This window comes from Lethenteron reissneri, chromosome 2 (assembly GCF_015708825.2).
Source record: "Lethenteron reissneri isolate LAM-NWPU_2019-01 chromosome 2, ASM1570882v1, whole genome shotgun sequence".
Classification (NCBI taxonomy): domain Eukaryota; kingdom Metazoa; phylum Chordata; class Hyperoartia; order Petromyzontiformes; family Petromyzontidae; genus Lethenteron; species Lethenteron reissneri.
This window is the reverse complement of record NC_083780.1, coordinates 7,070,637-7,084,486: the sequence shown is the minus strand read 5'-3', so window position 1 is coordinate 7,084,486 and position 13,850 is coordinate 7,070,637. Positions and strand designations below refer to the sequence as shown.

General features: G+C 48.5%; 1 protein-coding gene across 1 annotated transcript in view; it reads left to right on the top strand.

Annotated features, from left to right (window-relative positions):
* Window positions 1–213: 213 nt before the first annotated feature.
* Window positions 214–13,850, top strand: part of LOC133342519 (cathepsin D-like) — a 34,486-nt gene continuing 20,849 nt past the window's right edge. The window contains exon 1 of the mRNA XM_061551679.1: window positions 214–408. Within this exon, the coding sequence (XP_061407663.1) occupies window positions 341–408 (68 nt within the window). The 5' untranslated portion in view covers window positions 214–340. The remainder of the gene's footprint in view (window positions 409–13,850) is intronic.

The window sequence follows — 13,850 nt, the reverse complement described above, 5'->3', positions numbered from 1 at the left end:
TACTGCTACTCGCCAACAGCACTTGCCCCAACAACAGCCTGTTAGAGGCTATACGGGGAGCTTTGTCTTTGTGTTTTTTTTGGGGGGGGAGGGGTGAGGTGGGGTGTGGGGGAAGCACGCGATTGGTTGGAACGCGAGCGCGAGCCCGGCGCGGGGGACCAATCACGCGGCGCGGCCTTGCGCGCCTATAAATAGGGGAGACGAGAGCCTCCCCCTCGCCTCAGTCGTCATTGTGAGGTGGTGGAGGTGGTTGTTGTTGTTGTGGTCTCTACAGTCGCGTGTTTACAATTCATATAAACAACAACGACGACAACAACGACGACAACAAACGACGATCAACATGCAGTGCTACGCCGCCATATCGCTCCTCTTGGCTGCCTGCCTGCTGCCCGCAGATGCGCTCATCAGGTGGATAAAAGACATACGCAGACACACACACAGAGACACACACGCAGAGATACAAACACACACGCAGACACAAAGATACACACAGACACGGAGACACACGCACAGAGACACACACACGCAGACACAAAGATACACACAGACACGGAGACACAGACACGGAGACACACGCACAGAGATACAAACACACACGCAGACACAAAGATACACACAGACCCACACACGCACACACAGACACGGAGACACACGCACAGAGATACACACACACACACACGCAGACAAAGATACACACAGACACTCACACACAGACACGGAGACAGACACGGAGACACGCACAGAGATACAGACACACACGCAGACACAAAGATACACACAGACCCACACACGCACACACAGACACGGAGACACACGCACAGAGATACAAACACACGCACAGAGATACAAACACACACGCAGACACACAAAGATACGCACAGACAAAGACACAACCACAAAGACACAAATATACACACAGACACAAAGATGCACAAAGACAGACACAAAGACAGACACGGCGACACAAAGATACACAAAGACACAGACACAAAGACACACACAGACACAAAGACTCAGCCACACAGACACGAAGATACACACAGACACAAAGACAGACACACAGAGACACACAGACAAAGACAGACACACAGAGACACACACGGACGATCTTGTAATTGAAGCTCACGTGTAGGCTGGCTATGTAGGTCGCGTTAACCCGCCTCCGCCCTCATCTCCATCCACTGTACATCGACACATGGTCAACCGCTGTTACACAAGAAGACTGTCCCTGTTGTGTGTGTCCCTGTGTGTTTGTGTGTGTGTGTGTGTCCCTGTGTGTGTGTGTCTTTGTGTGCGTGTGTGTCCCTGTGTGTGTGTGTCTTTGTGTGTGTGTGTCCCTGTTGTGTGTGTGTGTGTCCCTGTGTGTGTGTCTTTGTGTGTGTGTGTCCCTGTGTGTGTGTGTCCCTGTGTGTGTGTGTCTTTGTGTGTGTGTCCCTGTGTGTGTGTGTGTCCCTGTGTGTGTGTCCCTGTGTGTGTGTGTGTCTTTGTGTGTGTGTGTGTCCCTGTGTGTGTGTCCCTGTGTGTGTGTCTTTGTGTGTGTGTGTCTTTGTGTGTGTCTTTGTGTGTGTGTGTGTCCCTGTTGTGTGTGTCTTTGTGTGTGTGTGTCCCTGTGTGTGTGTGTCCCTGTGTGTGTGTGTGTTTGTGTGTGTGTGTCCCTGTGTGTGTGTCCCTGTGTCTTTGTGTGTGTGTGTGTCTTTGTGTGTGTGTGTGTCCCTGTGTGTGTGTCCCTGTGTGTGTGTGTCTTTGTGTGTGTGTGTCTTTGTGTGTGTGTTTGTGTGTGTGTTTGTGTGTGTGTGTCCCTGTGTGTGTGTCCCTGTGTGTGTGTGTCCCTGTTGTGTGTGTGTGTGTCCCTGTTGTGTGTGTCTTTGGTGTGTGTGTGTCCCTGTTGTGTGTGTGTGTTTGTGTGTGTGTGTGTGTCCCTGTTGTGTGTGTGTGTGTGTCCCTGTTGTGTGTGTGTGTGTCCCTGTTGTGTGTGTGTTTGTGTGTGTGTGTCCCTGTTGTGTGTGTGTGTGTTCCTGTTGTGTGTGTGTGTGTCCCTGTTGTGTGTGTGTTTGTGTGTGTGTGTCCCTGTTGTGTGTGTGTTTGTGTGTGTGTGTCCCTGTTGTGTGTGTGTGTGTTTGTGTGTGTGTGTCCCTGTTGTGTGTGTGTGTGTTTGTGTGTGTGTGTCCCTGTTGTTGTGTGTGTTTGTGTGTGTGTGTCCCTGTTGTGTGTGTGTGTGTTTGTGTGTGTGTGTCCCTGTTGTGTGTGTGTGTGTGTTTGTGTGTGTGTTTGTGTGTGTGTGTCCCTGTTGTGTGTGTGTGTGTGTTTGTGTGTGTGTTTGTGTGTGTGTGTCCCTGTTGTGTGTGTGTGTGTGTTTGTGGTGTGTTTGTGTGTGTGTCCCTGTTGTGTGTGTGTGTGTCCCTGTTGTGTGTGTGTGTGTGTCCCCTGTTGTGTGTGTCTTTGTGTGTGTGTCCCTGTTGTGTGTGTGTGTGTGTCCCTGTTGTGTGTGTGTGTGTCCCTGTTGTGTGTGTGTTTGTGTGTGTGTGTCCCTGTTGTGTGTGTGTTTGTGTGTGTGTGTCCCTGTTGTGTGTGTTTTGTGTGTGTGTGTCCCTGTTGTGTGTGTGTGTGTGTCCCTGTTGTGTGTGTGTGTGTCCCTGTTGTGTGTGTGTTTGTGTGTGTGTGTCCCCTGTTGTGTGTGTGTTTGTGTGTGTGTGTCCCTGTTGTGTGTGTGTTTGTGTGTGTGTGTCCCTGTTGTGTGTGTGTTTGTGTGTGTGTGTCCCTGTGTGTGTGTCTTTGTGTGTGTGTGTCCCTGTGTGTGTGTGTCCCTGTGTGTGTGTGTCCCTGTGTGTGTGTGTCCCTGTGTGTGTGTGTCCCTGTGTGTGTGTGTCCGTGTGTGTGTGTCCCTGTGTGTGTGTCCCTGTGTGTGTGTCCCTGTGTGTGTGTCCCTGTGTGTGTGTCTTTGTGTGTGTGTCTTTGTGTGTGTGTGTCCCTGTGTGTGTGTGTCTTTGTGTGTGTGTCCCTGTTGTGTGTGTGTCCCTGTTGTGTGTGTGTCCCTGTTGTGTGTGTGTTTGTGTGTGTGTGTCCCTGTTGTGTGTGTGTGTCCCTGTTGTGTGTGTGTGTGTGTCCCTGTTGTGTGTGTGTTTGTGTGTGTGTGTCCCTGTTGTGTGTGTCTTTGTGTGTGTGTCCCTGTTGTGTGTGTCTTTGTGTGTGTCCCTGTTGTGTGTGTCCCTGTTGTGTGTGTCTTTGTGTGTGTGTCCCTGTTGTGTGTGTCCCTGTTGTGTGTGTCTTTGTGTGTGTCCCTGTTGTGTGTGTCCCTGTTGTGTGTGTCTTTGTGTGTGTGTCCCTGTTGTGTGTGTCCCTGTTGTGTGTGTCTTTGTGTGTGTCCCTGTTGTGTGTGTCCCTGTTGTGTGTGTCTTTGTGTGTGTGTCCCTGTTGTGTGTGCCCCTGTTGTGTGTGTCTTTGTGTGTGTCCCTGTTGTGTGTGACCCTGTTGTGTGTGCCCCTGTTGTGTGTGTCTTTGTGTGTGTCCCTGTTGTGTGTGTCCCTGTTGTGTGTGTCCCTGTTGTGTGTGTCTTTGTGTGTGTGTCCCTGTTGTGTGTGTCCCTGTTGTGTGTGTCTTTGTGTGTGTGTCCCTGTTGTGTGTGCCCCTGTTGTGTGTGTGCCCCTGTTGTGTGTGTGTCCCTGTTGTGTGTGTGTTTGTGTGTGTGTCTTTGTGTGTGTGTCCCTGTGTGTGTGTCCCTGTTGTGTGTGTGTTTGTGTGACCCCAAAGACAAAGATCCCCCGTGTAGCCTCACCCCAGCACCCGGCAGTGAATCTGAACCGAGCCCTGGGCCTCCTCCCCTAGGTCGACTCGGCCTCAAAATGAGTGCGGGTGTGTAAGTGAACGTCTCGCCACTGGGGAGACAAAGGCGGCCGGGAGTGGTGCTGGCCACCCACCCCCTCGTGTGCCACCGTGCCGGTCTTCACAGGTGCTGCTGCTACTCGCTAACAGCACTTGCCCCTACAGCCTGTTACAGGCTACACGGGGGATCTTTGTGTGTGTGTCTCTGTGTGTGTGTCTCTTGTGTGCGTCTCTTGTGTGTGTGTCTCTGCTATGTGTGTGTGTCTCTTGTGTGTGTGTGTGTGTCTCTGTGTGTGTGTCTGTGTGTGTGTCTCTTGTGTGCGTCTCTTTGTGTGTGTCTGTGTCTCTGTGTGTGTGTGTCTTTGTGTGTGTGTCTTTGTGTGTGTGTGTGTCCCTGTTGTGTGTGTCTTTGTGTGTGTGTGTCCCTGTGTGTGTGTGTCCCTGTGTGTGTGTGTCCCTGTGTGTGTGTGTTTGTGTGTGTGTGTCCCTGTGTGTGTGTCTTTGTGTGTGTGTGTGTCTTGTGTGTGTGTGTCCCTGTGTGTGTGTCCCTGTGTGTGTGTGTCTTTGTGTGTGTGTGTGTTTGTGTGTGTGTTTGTGTGTGTGTGTCCCTGTGTGTGTGTCCCTGTGTGTGTGTCCCTGTTGTGTGTGTGTGTGTCCCTGTTGTGTGTGTCTTTGTGTGTGTGTGTCCCTGTTGTGTGTGTGTGTTTGTGTGTGTGTGTGTGTTTGTGTGTGTGTGTCCCTGTTGTGTGTGTGTGTGTCCCTGTTGTGTGTGTGTGTGTCCCTGTTGTGTGTGTGTTTGTGTGTGTGTGTCCCTGTTGTGTGTGTGTGTGTCCCTGTTGTGTGTGGTGTGTGTCCCTGTTGTGTGTGTGTGTGTCCCTGTTGTGTGTGTGTTTGTGTGTGTGTGTCCCTGTTGTGTGTGTGTTTGTGTGTGTGTGTCCCTGTTGTGTGTGTGTGTGTTTGTGTGTGTGTGTCCCTGTTGTGTGTGTGTTTGTGTGTGTGTGTCCCTGTTGTGTGTGTGTGTGTTTGTGTGTGTGTGTCCCTGTTGTGTGTGTGTGTGTGTTTGTGTGTGTGTTTGTGTGTGTGTGTCCCTGTTGTGTGTGTGTGTGTGTTTGTGTGTGTGTCTTTGTGTGTGTGTCCCTGTTGTGTGTGTGTGTGTCCCTGTTGTGTGTGTGTGTGTGTGTCCCTGTTGTGTGTGTCTTTGTGTGTGTGTCCCTGTTGTGTGTGTGTGTGTGTCCCTGTTGTGTGTGTGTGTGTCCCTGTTGTGTGTGTGTTTGTGTGTGTGTGTCCCTGTTGTGTGTGTGTGTGTTTGTGTGTGTGTGTCCCTGTTGTGTGTGTTTGTGTGTGTGTGTCCCTGTTGTGTGTGTCTTTGTGTGTGTGTCCCTGTTGTGTGTGTGTGTGTGTCCCTGTTGTGTGTGTGTGTGTCCCTGTTGTGTGTGTGTTTGTGTGTGTGTGTCCCTGTTGTGTGTGTGTGTGTTTGTGTGTGTGTGTCCCTGTTGTGTGTGTTTGTGTGTGTGTGTCCCTGTTGTGTGTGTCTTTGTGTGTGTGTGTCCCTGTTGTGTGTGTGTTTGTGTGTGTGTGTCCCTGTTGTGTGTGTGTTTGTGTGTGTGTGTCCCTGTTGTGTGTGTCTTTGTGTGTGTGTCCCTGTGTGTGTGTGTCCCTGTGTGTGTGTGTCCCTGTGTGTGTGTGTCCCTGTGTGTGTGTGTCCGTGTGTGTGTGTGTTTGTGTGTGTGTGTCCCTGTGTGTGTGGTCCCTGTGTGTGTGTCTTTGTGTGTGTGTGTGTCTTTGTGTGTGTGTGTCCCTGTGTGTGTGTCCCTGTGTGTGTGTGTCTTTGTGTGTGTGTCCCTGTGTGTGTGTGTCCCTGTTGTGTGTGTGTTTGTGTGTGTGTGTCCCTGTTGTGTGTGTGTGTCCCTGTTGTGTGTGTGTGTGTGTCCCTGTTGTGTGTGTGTTGTGTGTGTGTGTCCCTGTTGTGTGTGTGTTTGTGTGTGTGTGTCCCTGTTGTGTGTGTCTTTGTGTGTGTGTCCCTGTTGTGTGTGTCTTTGTGTGTGTCTTTGTGTCCCTGTTGTGTGTGTCCCTGTTGTGTGTGTCTTGTGTGTGTCCCCTGTTGTGTGTGTCCCTGTTGTGTGTGTCTTTGTGTGTGTGTCCCTGTTGTGTGTGTCCCTGTTGTGTGTGTCTTTGTGTGTGTCCCTGTTGTGTGTGTCCCTGTTGTGTGTGTCTTTGTGTGTGTGTCCCTGTTGTGTGTGCCCCTGTTGTGTGTGTCTTTGTGTGTGTCCCTGTTGTGTGTGACCCTGTTGTGTGTGCCCCTGTTGTGTGTGTCCCTGTTGTGTGTGTCCCTGTTGTGTGTGTCCCTGTTGTGTGTGTCCCTGTTGTGTGTCCCTGTTGTGTGTGTCTTTGTGTGTGTGTCCCTGTTGTGTGTGTCCCTGTTGTGTGTGTCTTTGTGTGTGTGTCCCTGTTGTGTGTGCCCCTGTTGTGTGTGTGCCCCTGTTGTGTGTGTGTCCCTGTTGTGTGTGTGTTTGTGTGTGTGTCTTTGTGTGTGTGTCCCTGTGTGTGTGTCCCTGTTGTGTGTGTGTTTGTGTGACCCCAAAGACAAAGATCCCCCGTGTAGCCTCACCCCAGCACCCGGCAGTGAATCTGAACCGAGCCCTGGGCCTCCTCCCCTAGGTCGACTCGGCCTCAAAATGAGTGCGGGTGTGTAAGTGAACGTCTCGCCACTGGGGAGACAAAGGCGGCCGGGAGTGGTGCTGGCCACCCACCCCCTCGTGTGCCACCGTGCCGGTCTTCACAGGTGCTGCTGCTACTCGCTAACAGCACTTGCCCCTACAGCCTGTTACAGGCTACACGGGGGATCTTTGTGTGTGTGTCTCTGTGTGTGTGTCTCTTGTGTGCGTCTCTTGTGTGTGTGTCTCTGTATGTGTGTGTGTCTCTTGTGTGTGTGTGTGTGTCTCTGTGTGTGTGTGTCTGTGTGTGTGTGTCTCTTGTGTGCGTCTCTTTGTGTGTGTCTGTGTCTCTGTGTGTGTGTGTGTCTCTGTGTGTGTGTGTGTCTGTGTGTGTGTGTCTGTGTGTGTGTGTGTCTCTTGTGTGTGTGTCTCTGTGTGTGCGTGTGTCTCTGTGTGTGCGTGTGTCTCTGTGCGTGTGTCTCTTGTGTGCGTGTGTCTCTTGTGTGCGTGTGTCTCTTGTGTGCGTGTGTCTCTTGTGTGCGTGTGTCTCTGTGCGTGTGTCTCTGTGCGTGTGTCTCTGTGCGTGTGTCTCTATGTGTGTGTCTCTGTGTGTCTCTTGTGTAACTGCGCACGCCGTAATGTAATATTGTGTCTATGGAATTGGCTTCTCGTCCACCCGGGAAATTCTTCGTTGTGGTCGGAGTGGCTTTGCGCCTCCGGGCGACGGCGTAGACACACGGGGGGAGGGCTCCTATGGCGCGTTGACACTGTTCCCGTATTTCACTTTCTTTTAAACTTCCAGTCACATCGGGCTACCTCTGTTCTAACAGCGAGAGCCATGCAGGCCTCGAGGTGCACCTAGCCTGGCACGCCACTTGAACTAATAACTTTTCACATCGTTTTGGCAGTCACCAAGTACCGTATGCATCTTCTTCTTGGTTCTTTCGGTAAAGTCGCGTAGAATGGAAATAATAAAATAATAAAAATAAAACATAATTAAATATAATTTTATATTATTTTATTATGTTTTATTTTAATTATTTTATAATAAAAAATAAAGCATAATAAAATATTATGTTATATTATTTTATTGGTTTATTTTGTATTATTTTATTATTTCTATTCTACGTGACTTTACCGAAAGAACCAAGAAGATGAATCCCTGCAGTCACGAAAGCTTTAAATCGATACTGTATGTATATATTATACACGCCGTGTCAAATCCTATACAATAATTTCGATCGGATCATTGGGGTTTATTACTAACTAGCTTTACTACCCGGCTTCGCCCGGGACTTGGATTCACCACGCCCGGCCGCCTTTGTCTCCCCATGTTCACACACCAGTTACTCATTTGAGGCTGAGTTGACGTAGGGGAGGCCCAGGAGCGGTTCAAATAATCGTCACTGGTGGTGACCTTGAGCGGGAATTTAACTCGTGTCGCCGGGTTCGTAGTGCAGCGCGCGAATCGCTACCCAGTCGCTACACGCACAAAGGATAAAGACAAAGATCCCCCGTGTAGCCTGTGAGACTGTAGGGGACAAGTGCTGTTAGCGAGCACCTATGAAGGCCGGCACGGCACACGAGGGAGTGGGTGGCCAGCACCACGCCCGGTCGTCTTTGTCCCCCCAGTGGTGATGTTTACACACCGCACCAGGTACTCATTTCAGGCTGAGTCGACCTAGGGGAGGCCCAGGACCGGTTGAAATAATCGTCACCGGTGGTGGCCGTGAGCGGGAATCGAACTCGGGTCGCCGGGTTCGTAGCGCAGCGCGCTAAGCACTGCACCACCGCTCCCCCCACACAGACACACGCAGCGCGCTACCCGCTACACTACAATGCGTGACGCTTCCACGTGCGCGGGTCACGTGACAGATGTGACGTCACAGCTCACTTGCTGTGCAAAAAATATCTGCATTATTGAGCTCCCCCCCCCTCCCCCCAAAAAACACACAAAAGTGTATTTTTATAATTGTTGCATGGTGTACAGTCTGGAAAGTACCCACATGGCAAATTTCCAGTTTGTTGCATGTCGGGAAGTAGGCTAAACATTTTGAACAGACACACATATTCACAACGTTGCCTTTTATATATATGGAGATAAATCGGCATTTTGCAACCCCCCACTGCCACTGTGTAGCATATCATTACGTGCCAGGGACTCTATGAGATGATAGGACAATAGTCTGAGTACATAATTGGCAATAAGTAACGGCAAAGCGGTTATAAGTGACTCACAGAATTGTGCTCAAGTTGCGTTTACAGGACACGACTTCCCTGCAGGCATTCACCTTCAGCGAGCGCGATGCCGATCACACAACGTGGTTCGAACTCGACCCTCGCCACCGCCGCACACGCCTCGAATAAGAAGCAAGGGACAAGTCGTCACTTACTAAAAACTCCTTACTTACTAACAACTCCTTACATACTAACAACTCCTCACTTACTAACAACTCCTCTTATCATTTCTCATTGCTGTAGGAGTTGCCCCCCCCCACTACCTGAAAATCCTGGCCCAGCTATTGCATACAACACGTTAAATATATAGCGATTTAGAGTTAACTAGGTAAGGATTCATCTTCTTGGTTCTTTGGGTAAAGTCACGTAGAATGGAAATAATAAAATAATAAAAGTAAAACATAATAAAATAATTGCTGGATTCAATTGCGAATAAACATTTGGGAACGGTGGCTAAATGCAGTCTTCTGGAGTCTCTGTGACCTTTCTAAACGCAGTTTATTGTTAAATTTCATTCCAAGGCAACTCGGGGAAAATGCGTGCATCATCGGTAATTGAAGTGTTCAAAATAACAATAGAGGGCTGTACATTACGAACTTAACGATTTTGGCAGTGCATGCCGAAAGAACATCCTAACACCTGTTTTATTGCCAGAAAGGGTAATTATTTTTTTATACTTTGATACTGGCAAAGAGGTCCCATTCTGTAGCTGCTCACCCCGAGCTCTGAATCTCCTGATAGTGGCATTGTCCTGCTACTGTTCGCCTTCTGGTGTCCTCTGGTCTGCCACTGGTAGTGAGACTGGGCCATGAAGAACAAGGCTGCTTTTCGATTTAAAGCTTTCGTGACTGCAGGGATTCATCTTCTTGGTTCTTTCCGTAAAGTCACGTAGAAGGGAAATAATAAAATAATAAAAATAAAACATAATAAAATAATTCTCACGACGTTTCGGCCACAACGCAAGCAGCCGTCCTCAGGTGGGAGAACAGGTCTGTCGAGAAGGCCGAAACGTCGTGAGAATAATTTTATGATGTTTTATTTTATTATTTCCATTCTACGTGACTTTACCGAAAGAACCAAGAAGATGAATCCCTGCAATCACGAAAGCTTTAAATGGATAGGTAAGGATTGCTGCTATAGCGATCACCTACGAAGGCCGGCACGGGCACACGTGGGGGTGGGTGGGTGGCCGACACCACGCCCGGGACCGCCTTTGTCTCACCGGTAGCGATGTTTTGACACATAGCACCGGGTTACTCATTTGAGGCCGAGTCGACCTAGGGGAGGCCCAGGAACTGGTTCGGATAATCGCTGTCACTGGTGTTGGCCGTGAGCGGGAATCGAACTTTGGTGGCCGGGTTTATAGCGCAGCGTAGCGCTGACCACTGCACAAAGACAAAGATCCCCCGTATAGCCTGAACATACTGTCGGGGGAAATTGCTGTTAGCGAGCAGCAACTATAAAGGCCGGCACGGGCACACGGAGAGTCTTGGATCGAACCCACGACCTCCTGCATACCAGGCGAGGTAGTTAACATCTCCTAGCCACCGTGATGATGATGAGAGAAAGACGCAGACTCCAAACATACAGCAGCAGGCATCGTCAGGGTCGGGATCGAATCCACGACCTCCTGTATACCAGGTGAGGTTGTTAACATCTCCTAGCCACCGTGATGATGATGACAGAGAGAGACACGCAAACACCAAATATACAGCAGCAGGCATCGTCGGTCAGGATCGAACCCATGACCTCCTGCATACCAGGCGAGGTAGTTAACATCTCCTAGCCACCGTGATGATGATGAGAGAGACGCAAACTCCAAATATACAGCAGCAGGCATCGTCGGGTTGGGATCGAAACCCACGACCTCCTGCATACCAGGCGAGGTAGTTAACATCTCCTAGCCACCGTGATGATGACAGAGAGAGACACTGCAAACACCAAATATACAGCAGCAGGCATCGTCGGGGTCAGGATCGAACCCATGACCTCTTGCATACCAGGCGAGGTAGTTAACATCTCCTAGCCACCGTGATGATGATAGAAAGATAAGGTAGTTAATATCTGTCCACCTGTAACTGCGAGAAACGATACAAACGAAGAGAATCGTTTACTGAAATCGAATCGCACGATCCGAATTCGCGACCATTCGAATCTCCGCCGCTGCGATTCGTTACACGTCTTGGCCGTTTCTTGAATCGGATCGCGAAACGACGATTTGCTTATGAATCGAATCTCGGTGATTCGTTACCCAAACACTTTATTTCTTGAAGGAAATCTCGCAATATTCTTTGAGTCTTTCGGTAAAGTCGCGTAGATAGGTTCAAAGAAAATAACTAAAAAGAACATTACAATAACAATTTTTTTTATTTTTCATAACAAGAATTAATGTTATTTTTGTTATTTTCTTTGAACCTATCTACGTGACTTTACCGAAAGACCCAAATAATATGAATTCCTGCAGTCACGAAAGCTCTAAGTCAAGAAACCTCACGTGTGGCTGTTCCGTTTTTTGTAAATGGGTTTATTTTTTAAATATTTTTTTCGACCATTGATTCCGGCAGGCACACACACACAAATGTGCCAAATCTTGTTATCCATACAGTATCTGCATTGTCAGCCAATTTATTGAGCCCTTTTTATGCCAAGGGTAGCTGGCACAGTGCGCTAACCACTGCACCACCGCTCCCCCCCACCCTCATTCCCCATTCATTCAATCCATTGATCATCATTTATTGTCATCAATTTATCTTTCACCGATTTCACGCATCACAGATTTGCCCATTGAAACTTCCCCTCCATCTATTTCATTCACCTCATCTCCACCATTGCATTCATCATATGTACCATTGCTAATTTTGTGTACAGTGCCTTGGATAAGGCGCTGTATTAATTAGTTTTAAGATAAGAGGAGACGCCAGAAGAATAGGTGTGGGGAGGAATATGGTACGATCGGACGTGATGGTCCAAGTAGCGGAAAGAGCCGGCGTGTGGACAGGCCGGCTAGGACAGCGGATCACTCCCGCATGGGTGGGACTAACGCGTGGAAGAAGAATTAGAAGATAGTTGTGTTTTGTAAGCTATCGCCACGATTAGTCGTTGAATAGTTTAATTTTCATGGTTTACGGTTGTGATTCACTTCAGGGTTATTTATCTTTTTAGTCACGGTCAACCGTGGCAGACCTCGTGGCTAACCCCCGGGGCGATGTGTGAGCTGCTTTGTTTTGCCGAGGTTGGTGGTTCGAATCTGCCAGGCCACCCTGGTGAACACTGCAAGGGGTGTTAACCCGTCTCGCTTCGCGACGGACGTAACAAAACACGTTTCGTGGCGTCACTCGAGAAGAGAGAATTGGAGGCCGTTGTGTGCCGGCATCTTGCTGCGAATTGGGCAAAATTAGCGGATTACTTAATTGGGATCACACGAAGCAGTCCTCGTTCCCTACTGAAAAATAAGTAATAATTAAAAATACTTTTTTTTAAACACGCTTTAATGAAATGTACCGTACGAGTAATGGCAGAACTCCACGACTCCAGGAAGTGACCCCGAGGCTTGCCACAACGTGATGGACCGTGGTGATTTACAGCAAACGTGAGTTGAGCGTGGACAGTTAGACCCAAGGCGAAACATAACATATAAAAAAGATTGTTTAAAAATATGTTTTTAATTTTTTTAATGATAGAATATAGTATTGCCATCAGTATGACATAAGTATACCAAGTTTGCAGTCGATACCACATTGGGAATTGGGTTAAAATTGAGTTACAAGATTTGAGGATACGACAACGACAACAACAGCAGAGTGAGTTAAATAAAAGCGTGTAAAAATACGCTTCTGAAAAAAAAGTCTCAGCGAGGGTTTTCCTGGCTAAACAAGAAAATGAAGAATAATTATCGGTAAGAATACAACGTGGGTCGGGAATTCTATTGGGGGCACGGACGTCACGTGTATTTCGTGGTGAATGCACCCACAGCGTTCACGAGGGCGGCCTGCAGACGGCTTACTCTCCACCGCTGCGTGTTGGGCCCATCAAACTGTCGCCTGCAGCAAGCAGCCTTTTCCAGCACGCCTCCGCCAACCTGTTTTGTAACAATTCATCAAATGACAGCAGTGAGTCCACGGTAGCAGCTACCCCAACGATAGTTAACGGGGTGGTCCAACAGGCAGGGCACACAGGGTTATTTTATGTTTGTTTCAACACGTCACTTCGTAGGGTCATTTAATCTTCCTTGAACAGACGTTCAAACTGAATCGGAATCTTCATTCGGGAAGAATTCGATGAGCTATGAAGCTCACGGCGGGTGAGCAAGTTGCTGGCTTCCAATCGGATGGACGCATGCATGAATTCTCTTTTGAAATGAATTCCTGGTCAATATTACAGCTGAGTTCCTGAGCATGCATTGTAAAAAAAAAAATTGAGCCCGTTTTCTTGTTTCATCAATTTTCTTTCCATCTTCAAATGTCGTATGAAAAGGGAAGAAGACGAATAGATATAAATAATGATCATGGATTAAATATTAACTTAAAGAATAAGCAAATACAATGTTTTAATGCCACTGTTAAAATAAATTAAACAACCCCATGTGGTCTTGACTTTTGGGCTACCCCATATGCACAGCAGAGGGGTTCAATTGAATTCACGACAGCCGTAGGTCCCACATTGGCATCGGTTATTGACCCTGTGCTTTTCGTAACGGTGAATAGCGTGAATGTGGCGTGGGTGTGAGTGGTGCCCGAGTCGGTTACGTAGGGCACTCCGAACCTCGCACTCAGAGTTTGTACGTACGCAATGAAATCAACAGCCGATGAAACCTGGACATGTCCCAGAGCCATAACAAAAAATAACTTGTACCGAGGCTCAAAAGAAAGCTGTCTCTGGTGTGGACCAATCAGTTTCAAGGACAATGTATATATTATCAGAGTGTGTTTTTTGTTGGCATTTTTCCCGCAAGTATTGTGGTTAATGCAGACATGATTCCTCGTAAAACGGTTTCAGTTTTGTTGCCAGGAAAAAAAGTGGACAAACCTTCTTATTATCTCTTGGTACTGGCAAAGGAGGTCTAGTGATGTAGATGCTCACCCCGAGCCCTCATTACTTTGATAGTGCATTGTCTTTGAGCTGTGCGCCTTTTGGCGTCCT